Below are 13939 nucleotides of genomic sequence, written 5' to 3'. Positions count from 1 at the left end.
AAAGAGAAGTCAGGCTAGGAATTTCAGATTGTCCATATGGGTTGCAGGTAAACTTGAAAAGAATGTCTGAAGCAGGAGAGTAAAAGAACTTCCTAGGTGTCATCCTGTATGCAGGGATGTCATGATAAAAGTTGTGTACCTGAACCAGGGCTGTTTTAGAATATTACAAGGTCTGAAGTAGGTTCTCAAATTCAATTCTGACTGCACAGTAACCAAGGCTGCCATCTGATGCAGAATATTCTGAACAGTAGCTTCACTTCTCCTTGATGATAAAGTATAGCAATAATTTTAAACAAAACAGTAAGTTGTAATTAGGGCTAATAGGTTGTCCACTAAGACTCCAAGATCCTTCTCACAGTTACTACTATTAAGCCTGGTTTCATCCAGTCTATATGTGTACTTTTGGTTTTTCTTGCCTAAGTGTAAGAGTTTACTTTTCTCTACATTGAATTTCATTTTGTTAGATAGGGCCCAGTGTTCAAGTCTGTCAAGATCTATCTGGATCTTGAGCCTATCATCTAAGGTGTTGGCTATTCCTGCCAATTTAGTATCATCCACAAATTTGGTAAATTCCCCTTCTATTCCTTCATCTAAGTCATTTATGAAAATGTTGAAGAGTACTCGGCCTAAGATGAAACCTTGTGGTACCCAACTACTTATTTCCCTTCATGTGAATGTAGTCCCATTAAGGACTACTCGTTGAGTATGGTTTATCATCAAGCTACAAATCCATCTGATAGTGATGCTATCTATCCTACTTTTTTCTAGCTTACCAAGAAGTAGGTTGTGGTCTACATTGTGGAATGCCTTGCTGAAGTCTATTATGTCCATAGTATTTCGCTGGTCTACTAATTTAGTCACTATATTGAAGAATGAAATAAGATTGGTTTGGCATGATCTGTTTTTAACAAACACATGCTGACTTCTAGTTATTTTACTTGTTCTAGATGTTGGCAGATCTGTTTTTTATTATCTTTTCCAGTATCTTCCTGGGTATTGATGTTAGACTGTTTGGTCTGTAGTTCCCTATGTCTGTTTTTTCCCCCTTTTTTGAAGATGGGAACCACATCAGCTCTTTTCCAGTCCTCTGGTAGCTTCCTGGTACTCCAAGATTTTTGAAAGATGTGGTACAGTGATTCTGAGATGACATCTGCCAGCTCCTTTAAAATTGTGGGATGTAATCTGTCAGGTCTCAGTGATTTATATTCATCAGATTGGTGTTCTCTTTACCTTTTTTTGCTTATTTTAACTTTTATTTCTAGTCTGTCTTTTACAGTTATGTTTTTGGTAGGTTGGGCTACAGCAGTGGTATCAAACTCAAGACCCACAGGCTGGATTCGGCCCATGATAAGGTCAGATCTGGCCTGCATGGCCATCCTGGAAACTGTAAAGGGCTGGTCCAAGTTGCTTTGGCCTGGACGACGCCATCCCGGTGATCATGCTTGGGCACAGGAAGCAGTGGGTACATGCGCACACAGACCCAGTTAACTGCCGTTGCATGCAGGGCAACAAAAGTAGTCTGTTGGGAGTATGGTAAAAAAAATACTTCAGACCTTCCAACTTTGTGAGATCTTTTTCTTTTTCATGAGAAGTTGGAAGTTATGAACTATTTTTTTTACCATAGACCCACAGACTAGTTTTGTTGCCTGGCACATGGTAGTGGTGAACGGAGCTGGAAAGCAGGTTAGTGAAGGGATGTGGCTGCCCTGGGAGAGGGTAGGGGGGTGGGAGGGTGAGGGTTTGGCATGGGTAGCCTGGCTGAAGGGCCCTCAGGTAAGCTCATGCGGGGTGGGTGGGCCAGCTCTGCATCCCTGCCTTGCTTCGTCCTCCACCCCCCCCCCCCACCTCGCTTCGTTCTTCACCACTTCTCCTTGCTCACTGCTGTAATGGAGCAGGAGGCTGAGCTACACACTGGTGTGGTGGCCACAAAGCGAGGTGGTGGGGGTTGGAGGAAGCAAGACAGGGGTGCATAACTGCCCCCCACATCCCACTCTGGCTTACCTGAGCACCCCGCAGCCAGGCCATCTACATCCTGACAACTGCCTCATCTTGCGGCGACTCCAGCAGTCCCATCCAGGGTCCCACATGCATCCCTCAGCCTCTTGCTACATTGCGGCGGGCAAGCAAGGAGAAGCAGGCCAGCGGCCACACAGGGTCCTGGGCGGATTTCTGGAGGCGCCACCACGAGGTCAGGCAGTTGTCATGACATTGATGGCCTGGCTGAGGGGCCCTTAGGTAAGCCAGCATGTGGTGCAGTTCTGCGCATCTTGCCTTGCTTCGTCTTCCACCCCTCCACAGCCTTCTTTCATCTTCCACCCCCCTACCGCCTTGCTTTGTGGCTGCCGCACCAGTCTGTTGCTCATCCTCCTGCTCCGTTATGCAGTGAACAAGGATTAGAAGTGGTGAAGAATGAAGACAAACAAAGAGAGATGGTGGGGGGATAGAGGGCGAAGCAGTGCAGACTTACCGTGGAGAACATGATTGATGCTGCCACCATGAGGTGAGGTGAGAGAGCAAGAGAACGATCTGATTAAACCTCTGTGTGTGTGAGAGAGAGAAAGAGCTGCTTTCGGTGCCATTTGGTTTCCCACCCCACTCCCACCAGTCTGGTCTAGTGGGGGGATTGCCTTCTGCCTTTGCTGTGCCATGAACGGGGATTGACCATCCCCCAAGCCCCACCACTATCAAAGTAAATCTTGGCCAATGCACTGCAATGGGCAGATGAAAAGCAAGTGAGAAGCACCCTGCTGGCCAGGCACTGTGCGAGAGAGAGAGAGCAAGAGAGCGCTGATCCAACCTTGGGGAGTTATACCAGGGCTGCCAGCAGCGTGCTTCAGTGCCTGGCCGGCAGGATGCTTCTCACTTAGCTGCTTTCCCTCTTTCTCCCTGCTCCTCCTCCTCCTTCAGACAAAAGCTGCGCTTTTCATCTGTTCATTGCAGCGAAGTGCCTGGGATTTACTTTGTCAGCGGCAGGGCTTGAGGGATGGTCAATCCTCATTTGTGGCATGGGAGAGAAGGCGGAAGGCAATTCCCACCAGACCAGACCAGCTTGGTGGGGGTGGGGTGAAAAAACTGAAAGATGCTGAAAGCAACTGATGGCACACCAGCGGTAGCTGCCCCACTCTCTGCCTCGCCTCAGCTTATCCCACAGAATGAGCCTCCCATCCCCTGCCCCACCCACCAGAGACCTCTGGATTCCCCACCCACCACCCACATGAGCGATGTCAAGCTGGCCACACCCCCAGGCCACACCCAGTCAGCCACGACCACACACCCCAGCCCCCGAAGACAACCACAATGTTGATCTAGCCCTCAGTGAAATCGAATTTGACACCCCTTGGCTCTAGTTTCTTTTTGCATGAAGACTGATGCAAAGAATGAGTTAAGCAGCTCTGCTTTCTCTCTGCTGCCTGTTACTTCCTTGCCATCTTCTCTCTTTAATGGACTGACTGTTTCCTTGATTTTTTTTCTTGTTATTTATATGTTTATTTATTTATTTATTTATTTTAAAATTTGTATACCGCCCTTCTCCCTGAGGACTCAGGGCAGTGAACAGCCAAGTAAAAGCATAAACTACAAACATTAAAATACAATTAAAAAGATATATATAAATTTGGCCCCATGACTAAAAACAATAACAAACAATTAAAAACATTTTAAAAAGTGTTAGGCCAGCCCGGCTTGCTGGAAAAAGAAGGTTTTAAGGGCACGGCGGAAGGTTTTAAGGGCACGGCGGAAGGCACCAAGGTCTTGGATTCTCCTTATCTCTGGGGGCAGCTGATTCCAGAGGGTAGGTGCCCCCACAGAGAAGGCCCTTCCCCTGGGGGTCACCAGCCTACATTGTTTGGCTGATGGCACCCCGAGGAGGCCCTCTTTGTGGGAGCGCACAGGTCGATGGGAGGCCGTCGGTAGCAGCAGGCAGTCTCGAAGATAACTAGATCCTATGCCATGGAGCGCTTTAAAGGTGATAACCAACACCTTGAAGCACACCCGGAAGACCACTGGGAGCCAGTGCAGCTTACGCAGGAGAGGTGTTGTATGGGAGCGCCATGCGGCTCCCATGACTACCCACGTGGCCGCATTCTGGACCAGTTGGAAGAAACTTTTTTTATTATCTTTGACTTTTGTTGCAAGTTTGTTGCTTTTGTTGCTTAACGCATTGACTTTTGTTGCAAGTTTGTTGCTTTTGTTGCTTAACACATTGTAAGCCGCCCTGAGTCTCCAGAGAAGGGCGGCATATAAATCAAATTTTAAAAAAAAGTCTTTGTTCATTCTGAGCCTTTGCTTTCCTGACTTAGTCTTTGCAGATTCTGGCTATCTGCTGATATTCTGCCTTAGTTATGTGTCCTTCTTTCCATCATTTGTACTTATTCTTTTTGTCATTCAGTTTATCAGAGAGATCTTTGGGCAACCATGCTGATTTCTTCTTGGATTTCTTAACTTTTTTGTATTAATTTTCAGAAATTGTTATCAAAGAATGGTTATATTCCAAACCTGTTAGGATTTTCTCTCAATAATGTTTACTGATTTGTAATTTTTGGGAGTAAAAATACTTTTCTTTGGGAATCTCTGTAATGAAGATACAAAGATCATCTCTTAGATATGGTGATTTTCACCATTGCTTTGCCACAAACCCACTGACCTCCCTTCCTTTTTATTAACATGTCAGCTAGTTCCCAAAGCATCCCAGCCAACTCTATGTGTCATTAGGTCAATCAGCATTCACTCAGGAAGGGATAAACCCAAGTTTCTTCATTTTTTCCTGCCAGTAGAAATCATACTATGATGAAACAGTCATGACTGTGCTCTCTGTGCCTGTATGCAGCCCTGCTTCTAAAATGGCCAGGTCTGTGTCAGCAAGATTTAACTGATGCTCATGCAAGCTGATAGAAATCTGAGTCCCCATTGGGGACTATAACGCAATAGTGGATATCAAAAAAGATTACAAAAGTAATAAAAAAAAAGAAAGAAAGATATATTACCAAGAATTCTGTAATATGACAATAGAACTAAAATTGCAAGATGTATGGATAGAAATGCATAGTGAAGAGAGCCAATATACATTTTATTCATACCCACATCAATCCTGGTCCAGGATTAATATGGTTTGGATGACAGCAGAAATACAGACAGGAGTGGAAGAAGTAAAAATAAGAGTAAACGAGTGGGCAGACCACAACCCAATAACTATAAAATGGAAAGGACAAAAAAGATTTAAAAGATGGACATTGAATCAAAATATATGCAAAGACAAAGAATACAAACAGATGTTGGAAAAGGAGTTGAAGATATTTTTTAATGTGAATAAAAAAGAAGATACATCAATACAAAACCTTTGGGACACGCTAAAGGCATACATCTGTGGACTGACAATGGCTTATAACGCAGGAAGAAGAAGGAAAGGAAATATCAACAAGAAAAACTACAGAAAGAACTTTAAAAGTTAGAAAGAAAATTACAGGAAGATCCCCAAAATAAAAAAATAAAAGAGGAATGGAATATAGTTAGACATAAAATAAATTTAACAATCCAAAAGGAAATAGCGCAGAAAATAAAGCTATCAAAACAATTTTTTTTTTAACATGGAATAAAACGGGTAGATGGTTGGCCTATAAATTAAAAAAAGAAAAAGATAAAAGAATGATATATCAATTGAAAGATGAAAATGGAATAACCCAACACAAAAGGGAGGACAAAAAGGAAATTATACAAAAGTTTTTTCTCAAATCTATACTGTCAGGAAGAGATAGCAGAAGAAAAAGTTAAAGACTATATTGGATCAAGATTAAAAAACATTACACAAAAATACCAATTTGGATTTCACCTACAGAAACATTAAAACATCCAAATTTAACTGAGTGGGACAAGATAATAAAATATAGAAATATATTAAAATGCGATACACACTGAACAAAATGAATTGGACAAAATTATACAAACTACGGAGGAGAAATTAATCAGTAGAATATACAAATTTTTGCTACGATATAAAATGGAAGAAGAAATAGGATACATTGTAAGGATACAATGATTAAATGGGCAAAAAACTTTAACCACACAATAGAATTGGAGAAATAGGAAAAAATGTGGCAAATAAATACAAAACTAACAATGTCCACGGCATACAAGGAAAACCAGTTGAAGATGTTTCATAGATGACATCTACCCCCGGCTAGACTTGCAAAGATGTTTCTGAGTAAATCTGAGTCATATTGCACTCAAAATTCTACAATGTTCTGTTTTCTATTATGTGATTTAGGCCATACATAAAATGGAAAATCTCATTATCAGGAAATGGTAATAAATTACTCAAAATAATTGCTTCTGCGGGGAAGATGAAATAGGAATACCATTGAGTCTCCAGAGAGGTTTAGACAAAGGGCTACATAGGGGAAAAAAACTTATTGTGAAATTTCCCCCTATATGGGCAGATTAGATTCTGTCTTTCTATCTAGAGTGTTAAAACATAGTTATTTTTCTTGAGTCCTTGGGCTGAACTGAGCATCTTGTGTTTTCTGTTTTCTTTATTAATAAGATTTCTGCACGTTATCACTCGCTAGAGCATATAACCTGCTGGCCATGGGTAATAATTCATTGGCAGTTAAATTTAACCTTAGGATTTTTCTATTAAGGTAGATGAATAAACTAATGAAGTTATAAGAACATACCATCTCACAATATGAGATCATTAAAAAATTAAATAAAATTGAAAGAATATTTTATTAGTCATTTGGTTTACATGAATTAAGTTTGCAAAACCTCACAAAATAGACTAATCTGCCAGCTTTTAATTAATTGCCTGGGATATATGAATTTGTTTTTAATACTTGTAAAAATCTACAGGAGAAAGTAGAAGCTGGCTTTCAGAAAGAGCTAAAACTTGTAAAATGTTAATGTAATCTGTGAGACCTATTTTTTTTCTTGGGGGGAAAGAATCATGGTAAAAAGTTAAATGTGACATCTTTTAATTAGCAAAATGAAAGTGTAAGCTTTGTAAATCAACATCATGAAAATCTGTGAGAAAGTAAAATCCAAATGTGTATTGTTTTAAAATTTATTTCCTCTTTTATAGCAAAAGAAAGGAAAGTCATAACCCTGTGGTGGGAGTTTATAATACCAATGTCAACACCTTGTTACCTGGAAGGCAGGGCATTTTTAAAAAGGAGAGGAAGAAGAATGATTCTCATGTCTATGCAGTCATTGAAGATGTTATGGTTTATGGGCACCTGCTTGATAATTCTACAAGACCAGAGATGGCTGAGGTAGGGGTGTACAGGCCCTTTTCTGGACCAGTAAGTACTACACCACCTTCCCCACCTCCAATCAGAAAAATATCTAAGAGCTCAGACCTGCAGGAATCATCAAACATGCTTGTAACTGATAGTGAGGACTATACCTTTGCACGTCATGTGCCAGAGAATATTCATAATGGTGACCTGAATGTGAATGGTAATGGACACGTGGGCAGCAGGAACAATGAACAGGGAAATTCTGTGGACTAGACTTGATATCTTGATGATCTGTGACTTCTCTGATTCAAAGAAAAAACTTATAACTCACTTATGGGTTGTATTTGAAAACTATTTATGTGGTTTCTTTTTACTAAAATATAGATAGCAGATCTGTTCATATTTTGGGAAAGAGGTTTCTGAGGATGTAATGCCATACTTTGTTGTATAGAATGCAACAACTTTGAAGTTTACAGATTTTTAATCTTCAATATAAGTAAACTTTTTTTAAAAAGTCAGCAAACCTGAATGTTAAACAAAACTAAGAAATTAGGTTAGCAAAAGAACTCTTAATCCAAAGATTGTGCTGGATAATGAGCATTAAATGCAAGAATTGTGCTTTTTGTAAATGAGATTTTTACTTATTGTCCTTACACACATTGTATAATATATGTATTTTTAAAAAAATATTACTTTTTAATTTTAGCTCTGTGGAAATAATTTAGTGAATTTTAACAAATTATCCTCAGTTACACATTTCAAAGGGTGGACAACACTAAGTTTGTAATGAAAATAAAAGGACCATTCTGCAATTAATGGAATTATTGTTCCACTGTTACAAAGTAATTGACTGTAAAAGTATTCTGATACATAGGAAACAAGCCTTCTGAGATATTTCGACTTGAGTTCTATGGCTTCTTGGCCACTTTATGCTAAGAACCAATAAGATTTCTTGGAAACCAATATAAGATTATTATATAGATATGTACACATTACCAGTAGTCAGTCTGTGCATCCATTTGTCTACTTTTGAGAAAGGAAGGTACAGAAGTTCCTTTGTAGATACAGTTTTGAACACATCATGAGACGGTAGCATAGGCATACTATAGATTGGCCTATTGTGAATTACGGTAACCTTTAATAGTTTGGGTTGAATACCTGATTTGGATAATGTCCACTCCAACTGACTCAGGATAGCATACAGTAGAACCAATAGAATAAAAACAGAACATAGTAATCCTAAAAAAATTTAAAAAGTAAACAACAAAAAACAGTGGTAGATACGGCAAACCACACCCATATAGAATGGGTATCCTAACCCAAGACCTGAGAAATCAGAATGCAAAAAAGGAACAGGAAAGATATAGTTCAGCAGGTTTTATTTGTTTTTTTTTAAAGTTTATTATTCTTATGGAATGTATCTTGAAAGATACTTTTGCAATACACAGAATTCTACTCAATACATTTCAATGGATGAGAAGATGTGGAAAAGCATTTTTACTTCAGCTTGAATTTAGCATTTTGAAGTTCTACGTAAGCAGCTAACAGCTGCAAAAAACTTCTGCATTGTTGTAACCACAGTGACTCTTGCACAATGTATTTTCCTGGTGAAGTGTATGAGACGATTGTTTTTAGAAAGAAGAATTAATAGTCAAAATGAATTCCTAGAATCCAGAAGGAGTTATGGTCACACTTTGTATGTGCAGCGAAGCTTCTGAAAGCATCCCTTCCTCCTGCTTTGCTGAGCAAACAGATTGTTCCTGGGGTTGGACAACTTTCTGGAATGGCATGTGCGTTGTAATGAATTGACAAAAAGAGCTGAGCATGCTAAGACTGCTATGAAATTGCCACATTTTCGTGATTGATCTGTATGAAAAATTAAACTATTTAGAATATATATTGTACATCTGTAATTATTTCTATTATCCTATTTCAGGGATTGCAAATGTTTGAAAAGTTTCAGGCTGCATCACAAAGCCTCCCGATTTTTTCAAAGGCTGCAGGAAGCCTTTTGATGATGCTACAGCATCACAGGAAAAGTCAAATATGAGATTAGCCAAGCTTTTAATGTTCTGTTTAATCATTTCATTTTACTGGATCCTTGATGCTCTCTGAGCTTGGTTGTTTGTTTGAGACATTTCATTATCCAATCAGATAACATTATCTGTACTACTGAGTGTGGGGAGTGTTGCTTCCTGTTTATGTACTATTTTTATTTTACTTTAACTGTGTGGTTAGATATAAACTGAACTACTGTTTGTTTTATAAAGAATTATGTATGATATTGGTCCTTATATCCTCAGGCAAACAAGATTGAGTTTGTTTACATTCTTATATATGCATATTGTTAATTTTGTCAGGGATGCTTGGGATTATTTAATGAAAAAGAAAGTATATTAAAGCACAGTCAATTGTCCTTCTAAAGTTGCAAAAATATTTTCTGTTAGCATAATTATTTCTGAAATCAACATTCTTGTCAACAGCAAGAGTTTTATTACTTTTATCACTAATAGAAGATAGGTTGTTAGATCCAAAACTCCAAATAACCAAATTTTAGTATAAACTGTTGGGTCAAATAAACATTATAAAACTACTTTCTTCTCCTATCTCATTTTTTACTTTTATGTCACAATTTCTATTCTTTAGTTATTACAACTTGTTCTTTATATATTTCTTTCTTACTTTTAAAAACCTTACTAAGTTGTTTTCTTAATTTAGAATATTTGTAAATGTTTGTCACATTTTGAATATGAATGGAAGTATTGATGTTAGCGTTTTCATAGTCTTGTAACATGGTGGTTCTTATATGTTCCTCTGACACAGCTGTTTTATTTAATTTGCATTAATGCATACAATTGAAATGTTTGTGTATATGCATATTGTATATACTTTGTTCATTCTTCAAATTGAAATAAAAGAATGTTTACAATTACAAGGATAATTTAAGCAAACCTCAAATGACTTGTTCTTTACTGAGAAGCTTGCTTTGAAATGCAGCAAACAAAGTGTATGGAGTTATTGAAGAGAAAAGATATTCTGATTGAATGTACTTTGTTCTTCTTAGCTTATAAATAGTTAAAGGGAAAATACACTAGATAAAGCTTGATTGCTATGGTAATCTTTTTTATTGTATGATAAAATTTATATGTTTAGAAATTAAAGAAAAGAAAACCAATTTTAAGAAGACTTGCACAAAATGCATTAGTTTTTCTTTGTCAACTATTCCTTCATATTTTTCTGTTCACTGGTAATTAAAAAAGGATAAATGTGTTCTCTCCATTTTAGCTTGTGGTTTGAAGATTATTTTTCATCCTGAAAACTGTGAATTAATAATCTTTGGAATCAAATAGCCTATTAAATACTAAATTTTAGTTCTTTAAGAATGCATGTATGTTTAGACAACCTAGTTGAGATAAAAATTAAAAGCTAACATGAAGGATTTGTAATGTAGATATAAAGGGATAAAAAACTATTTAGAGCCATTCTCACAGAATAAAATCTGTTCGCATATCTGAAAATCAGAAAAGAAATGTAAGAAGATAAAATGAATTATTTTAACATTTGGAGTTTGCTAATGTATGAAGAATTGTGAACTAATTACAAATATTTAAGTAATAAAAATGTATAGAAATGTATTTCTATTTAAGTATAGAAAGATTTTTGCTATCCCAGATTTACAATCTTGGGTTGAAGATCGTATTTGCTCTGTATTTTTGAAGAGAGAAAATTAAGAATTAATGAATTAATATTACTGTATGTCAGTGGTTCTCAACCTTCCTAATGCCGCGACCCTTTAACACAGTTCCTCATGTTGTGGTGACCCCCAACCATAAAATTATTCCTAAAACCATTGAAAATATGTGTTTTCTGATGGTCTTAGGCGACCCCTGTGAAAGGGTCATTCGACCCCCAAAGGGGTCGCGACCCACAGGTTGAGAACCACTGCTCTATGTGATCATAATTTAAAACTATATTTAAATATTGAACTAAAAGGATGTGGATTTTACCTGTTTCACTTTCTTTTTCTATTCCATTTCTTTTATTTATTTATTTATTTATTTATTTATTTATTTATTTGCACGTATTTATATGCCACCCTTCTCCCAAAGGACTCAGGGTGGCAAACACAAACAAAAACATACAATAAAAATCCGAATTAAAACCAGTTAAAATCAAATAATAATAAATAATAAAACCCAAGAATTTTCTTTTAAATTTCACATACAAAAAAAAAAAATGGAGGTAAAAATGCATAGCAAGGGTGGGCCATAGCAGTTTAGAAATACTTCTTTCATTCCCCTTTTCTCTGTTTGTTAATCTAATGAGTATGCTTTTAAACACTCAGCATGTTAGTGACATAAATAGGTAAAATATAACATTAATGTGACTGGACAACTATTAGGCACTGCTATTGTCAAATCTACTTTTATTAAATGTTATCAAACAGACAAACTGGTTCACTCTACTTTCCTGCCTTTGTACAAAACATGGACTCTTTTAATGCAAAACAAAATAATTCTCATGGAAATATTTACAGTTAGAACATAGCAGAACATTCACTGTTACTTTAATTCTTCATTTTCCGAATTGGACACAAATAAAAACTTCATTAAAATAAGAGTCATGAACTCTTCTCTGAATCTTGACTTTAATTTTGACATTTATTTCTGTTATAATATCTTCTTCCGATATAGATAGATTAGAATTTGACCATATATGGTGTATCCACTGCAGCAGGATAAAAGATAACTGCATTAGTGATTTATCAGAACAGCAATGTGTAGTGGGTTCTTCCCGGTTCCGCCTGGTTCCGCCAAGCCGGTAGCGGTGATGATATGACGTCACCGAACTGGTTTCCCCCCCCCTGCGTTATTCTTACCTTTTATTTGGCCCTACCCCCAATCTATTGCTGCCTCCTGAGTCCCAGCTGATGGGCTATAAGGAAAGAAACTGTTTAAACTCTTGCCGCTGGGCTTCAAAGGGCCACTCTACAGCTGATCAGTGTTAAAAGACAGTGTGGTGGTAGACCAGTGCCTCCAAAAACAAATGAGTAGATTGGTGCCTGCAAAAATAAATGGGTAGACCAGTACCTCTAAAAACAAATGAGTAGACTGGTACAGCTCTGCAAGCAGTTAAAAGCCTGGTAGACCAGTACCTCTGCTAAATCCTAAAGAATTTTCACATGACCATCAAGCCATGCCCACAAAATAAGTCACGCCCACAGAACCGATAGTAAAAAAAATTAGAACCCACCTGACAGCAATGGTTGCATAACTCAATAAATAGGACAGAAATCTTCCTAAATTGGTCAGCTACAAACTGCTGCTTCAGAATTCAGAGATTTGCATTCCTAATAAACAGAAAAGGCGCCAGTTGAATAAAGGTTGTGTTAGAGTCACATGGCTGAGTTATAACAGTTTGGCATGAATCTGACTGAAAAAAGAAAAGGGCCTTAGATTTATCTCCTCCTTTATCACACTGGAATTTTTCCAATTAGATTACTTGCACGATCTATATATTTTTCAAGTTGGTTTTTCATTTTAAGAAGAAACTATTGTTGTTTTTTCAAAAGACTTGTTTTTACAAAATATCTGCCACAACCCATCTACTTAGCCAACACTATTGGTCTATCCAATGCATATTCACATATTTTTGTATTTAAATTTCCAGGAGATTAAGAAGATTCTTTCTCAAATTGGACTTAATCTTTAAGAAGCTTGGAGTGTTTCATATTAAATTAGAGTAGGCAAACTGGTTCTCCCCCCCCCCCACCCTTCATAATTTATGGATTTCTACTCCGTTAGCAACAGTAGTTTAATGATTACTTGAACAACTGAGAAAATATTCCAGTCTTTCCTTCTGGAGAAAATCACATCTGCCCTTATCTTCATTTCCATTATATCATAAACTATTTGTGTATTGTTTTTGTTTATCTAGACATTCTGTCTGTGCAATGAAGACAACTGCTGTTTTAAACAGAATCTCAAATGCAAATGCAGGGCGGCCTACTGCTGTTTGTGTGGCTGATTTATTTCCATTATGTATTAATATTCATCTATTGATACATTAGGGTTTACCCAGGAACATGCCAACTTGATGAAAACTTGATATTTCTTAATAGAAGAAGCATACCCATATGATGGCTACACCAAGTGCTTCGGATTGAAACTATTTTCAATTGATTGAAACTTGATTTTGTCCTGCAAAATCAAGTGGAATGTTAATCAGCGCTGAACACTTAAACTATGCTTTTCTCTCCTTTAGAAAGTGTACCTCCCAGGAAATAATTGTAGTTGGCAAGTTGATGTGGCAATTCACAAACTTAAAAATATCCAGCATGTTTTTTCCTTTAAAAATGCAAACTCATTTCTGTGATTTCTGACTATGATACCCACTTCCTCATTCTGCTGTGTCTGTACCTGTTTGCATACTTATGGTCTAAAATAGTTCTGTTGAATCAGACTCCATTTAATAGCAGAGTCAGGCCAGAACTGTTCTTACCAGATGTTTGATTATGCATGTTAGGGCAAGCTGCATACTCTGCAAGTTCAACCTGAAAAGGAAGAGTATTGTAATTGAATCATGTTTTATTTTCTGATAAATTGTTTGAGGTATTCTGGCTCTACTATTTATTTATTTTTTGTCATTCTTGTTATTTTGCAGTTCAGATTCAGTTGTTGAAGCTGTTTGAGTGCTGCTCAATAAAAGAT

At 37.3% G+C, this 13939-nt stretch overlaps 1 protein-coding gene across 2 annotated transcripts in view; it reads left to right on the top strand.

The window, feature by feature from the left end:
• The window catches only part of CDCP1 (CUB domain containing protein 1), a 128912-nt gene extending 118742 nt beyond the window's left edge, over window positions 1-10170 (top strand). For both annotated transcript variants that reach the window (XM_060685945.2, XM_060685946.2), the window contains one exon: window positions 7073-10170. In XM_060685945.2, coding sequence (XP_060541928.1) covers window positions 7073-7502 — 430 coding nt within the window. In that variant the 3' untranslated portion in view covers window positions 7503-10170. The remainder of the gene's footprint in view (window positions 1-7072) is intronic.
• Window positions 10171-13939: the final 3769 nt, after the last annotated feature.

Source organism: Pantherophis guttatus, chromosome 4 (assembly GCF_059756535.1).
Source record: "Pantherophis guttatus breed Tessera chromosome 4, ASM5975653v1, whole genome shotgun sequence".
NCBI classification, from domain to species: domain Eukaryota; kingdom Metazoa; phylum Chordata; class Lepidosauria; order Squamata; family Colubridae; genus Pantherophis; species Pantherophis guttatus.
The sequence above is the reverse complement of the archived record's forward strand: the minus strand, read 5'-3'. Positions and strand labels throughout refer to the sequence as shown.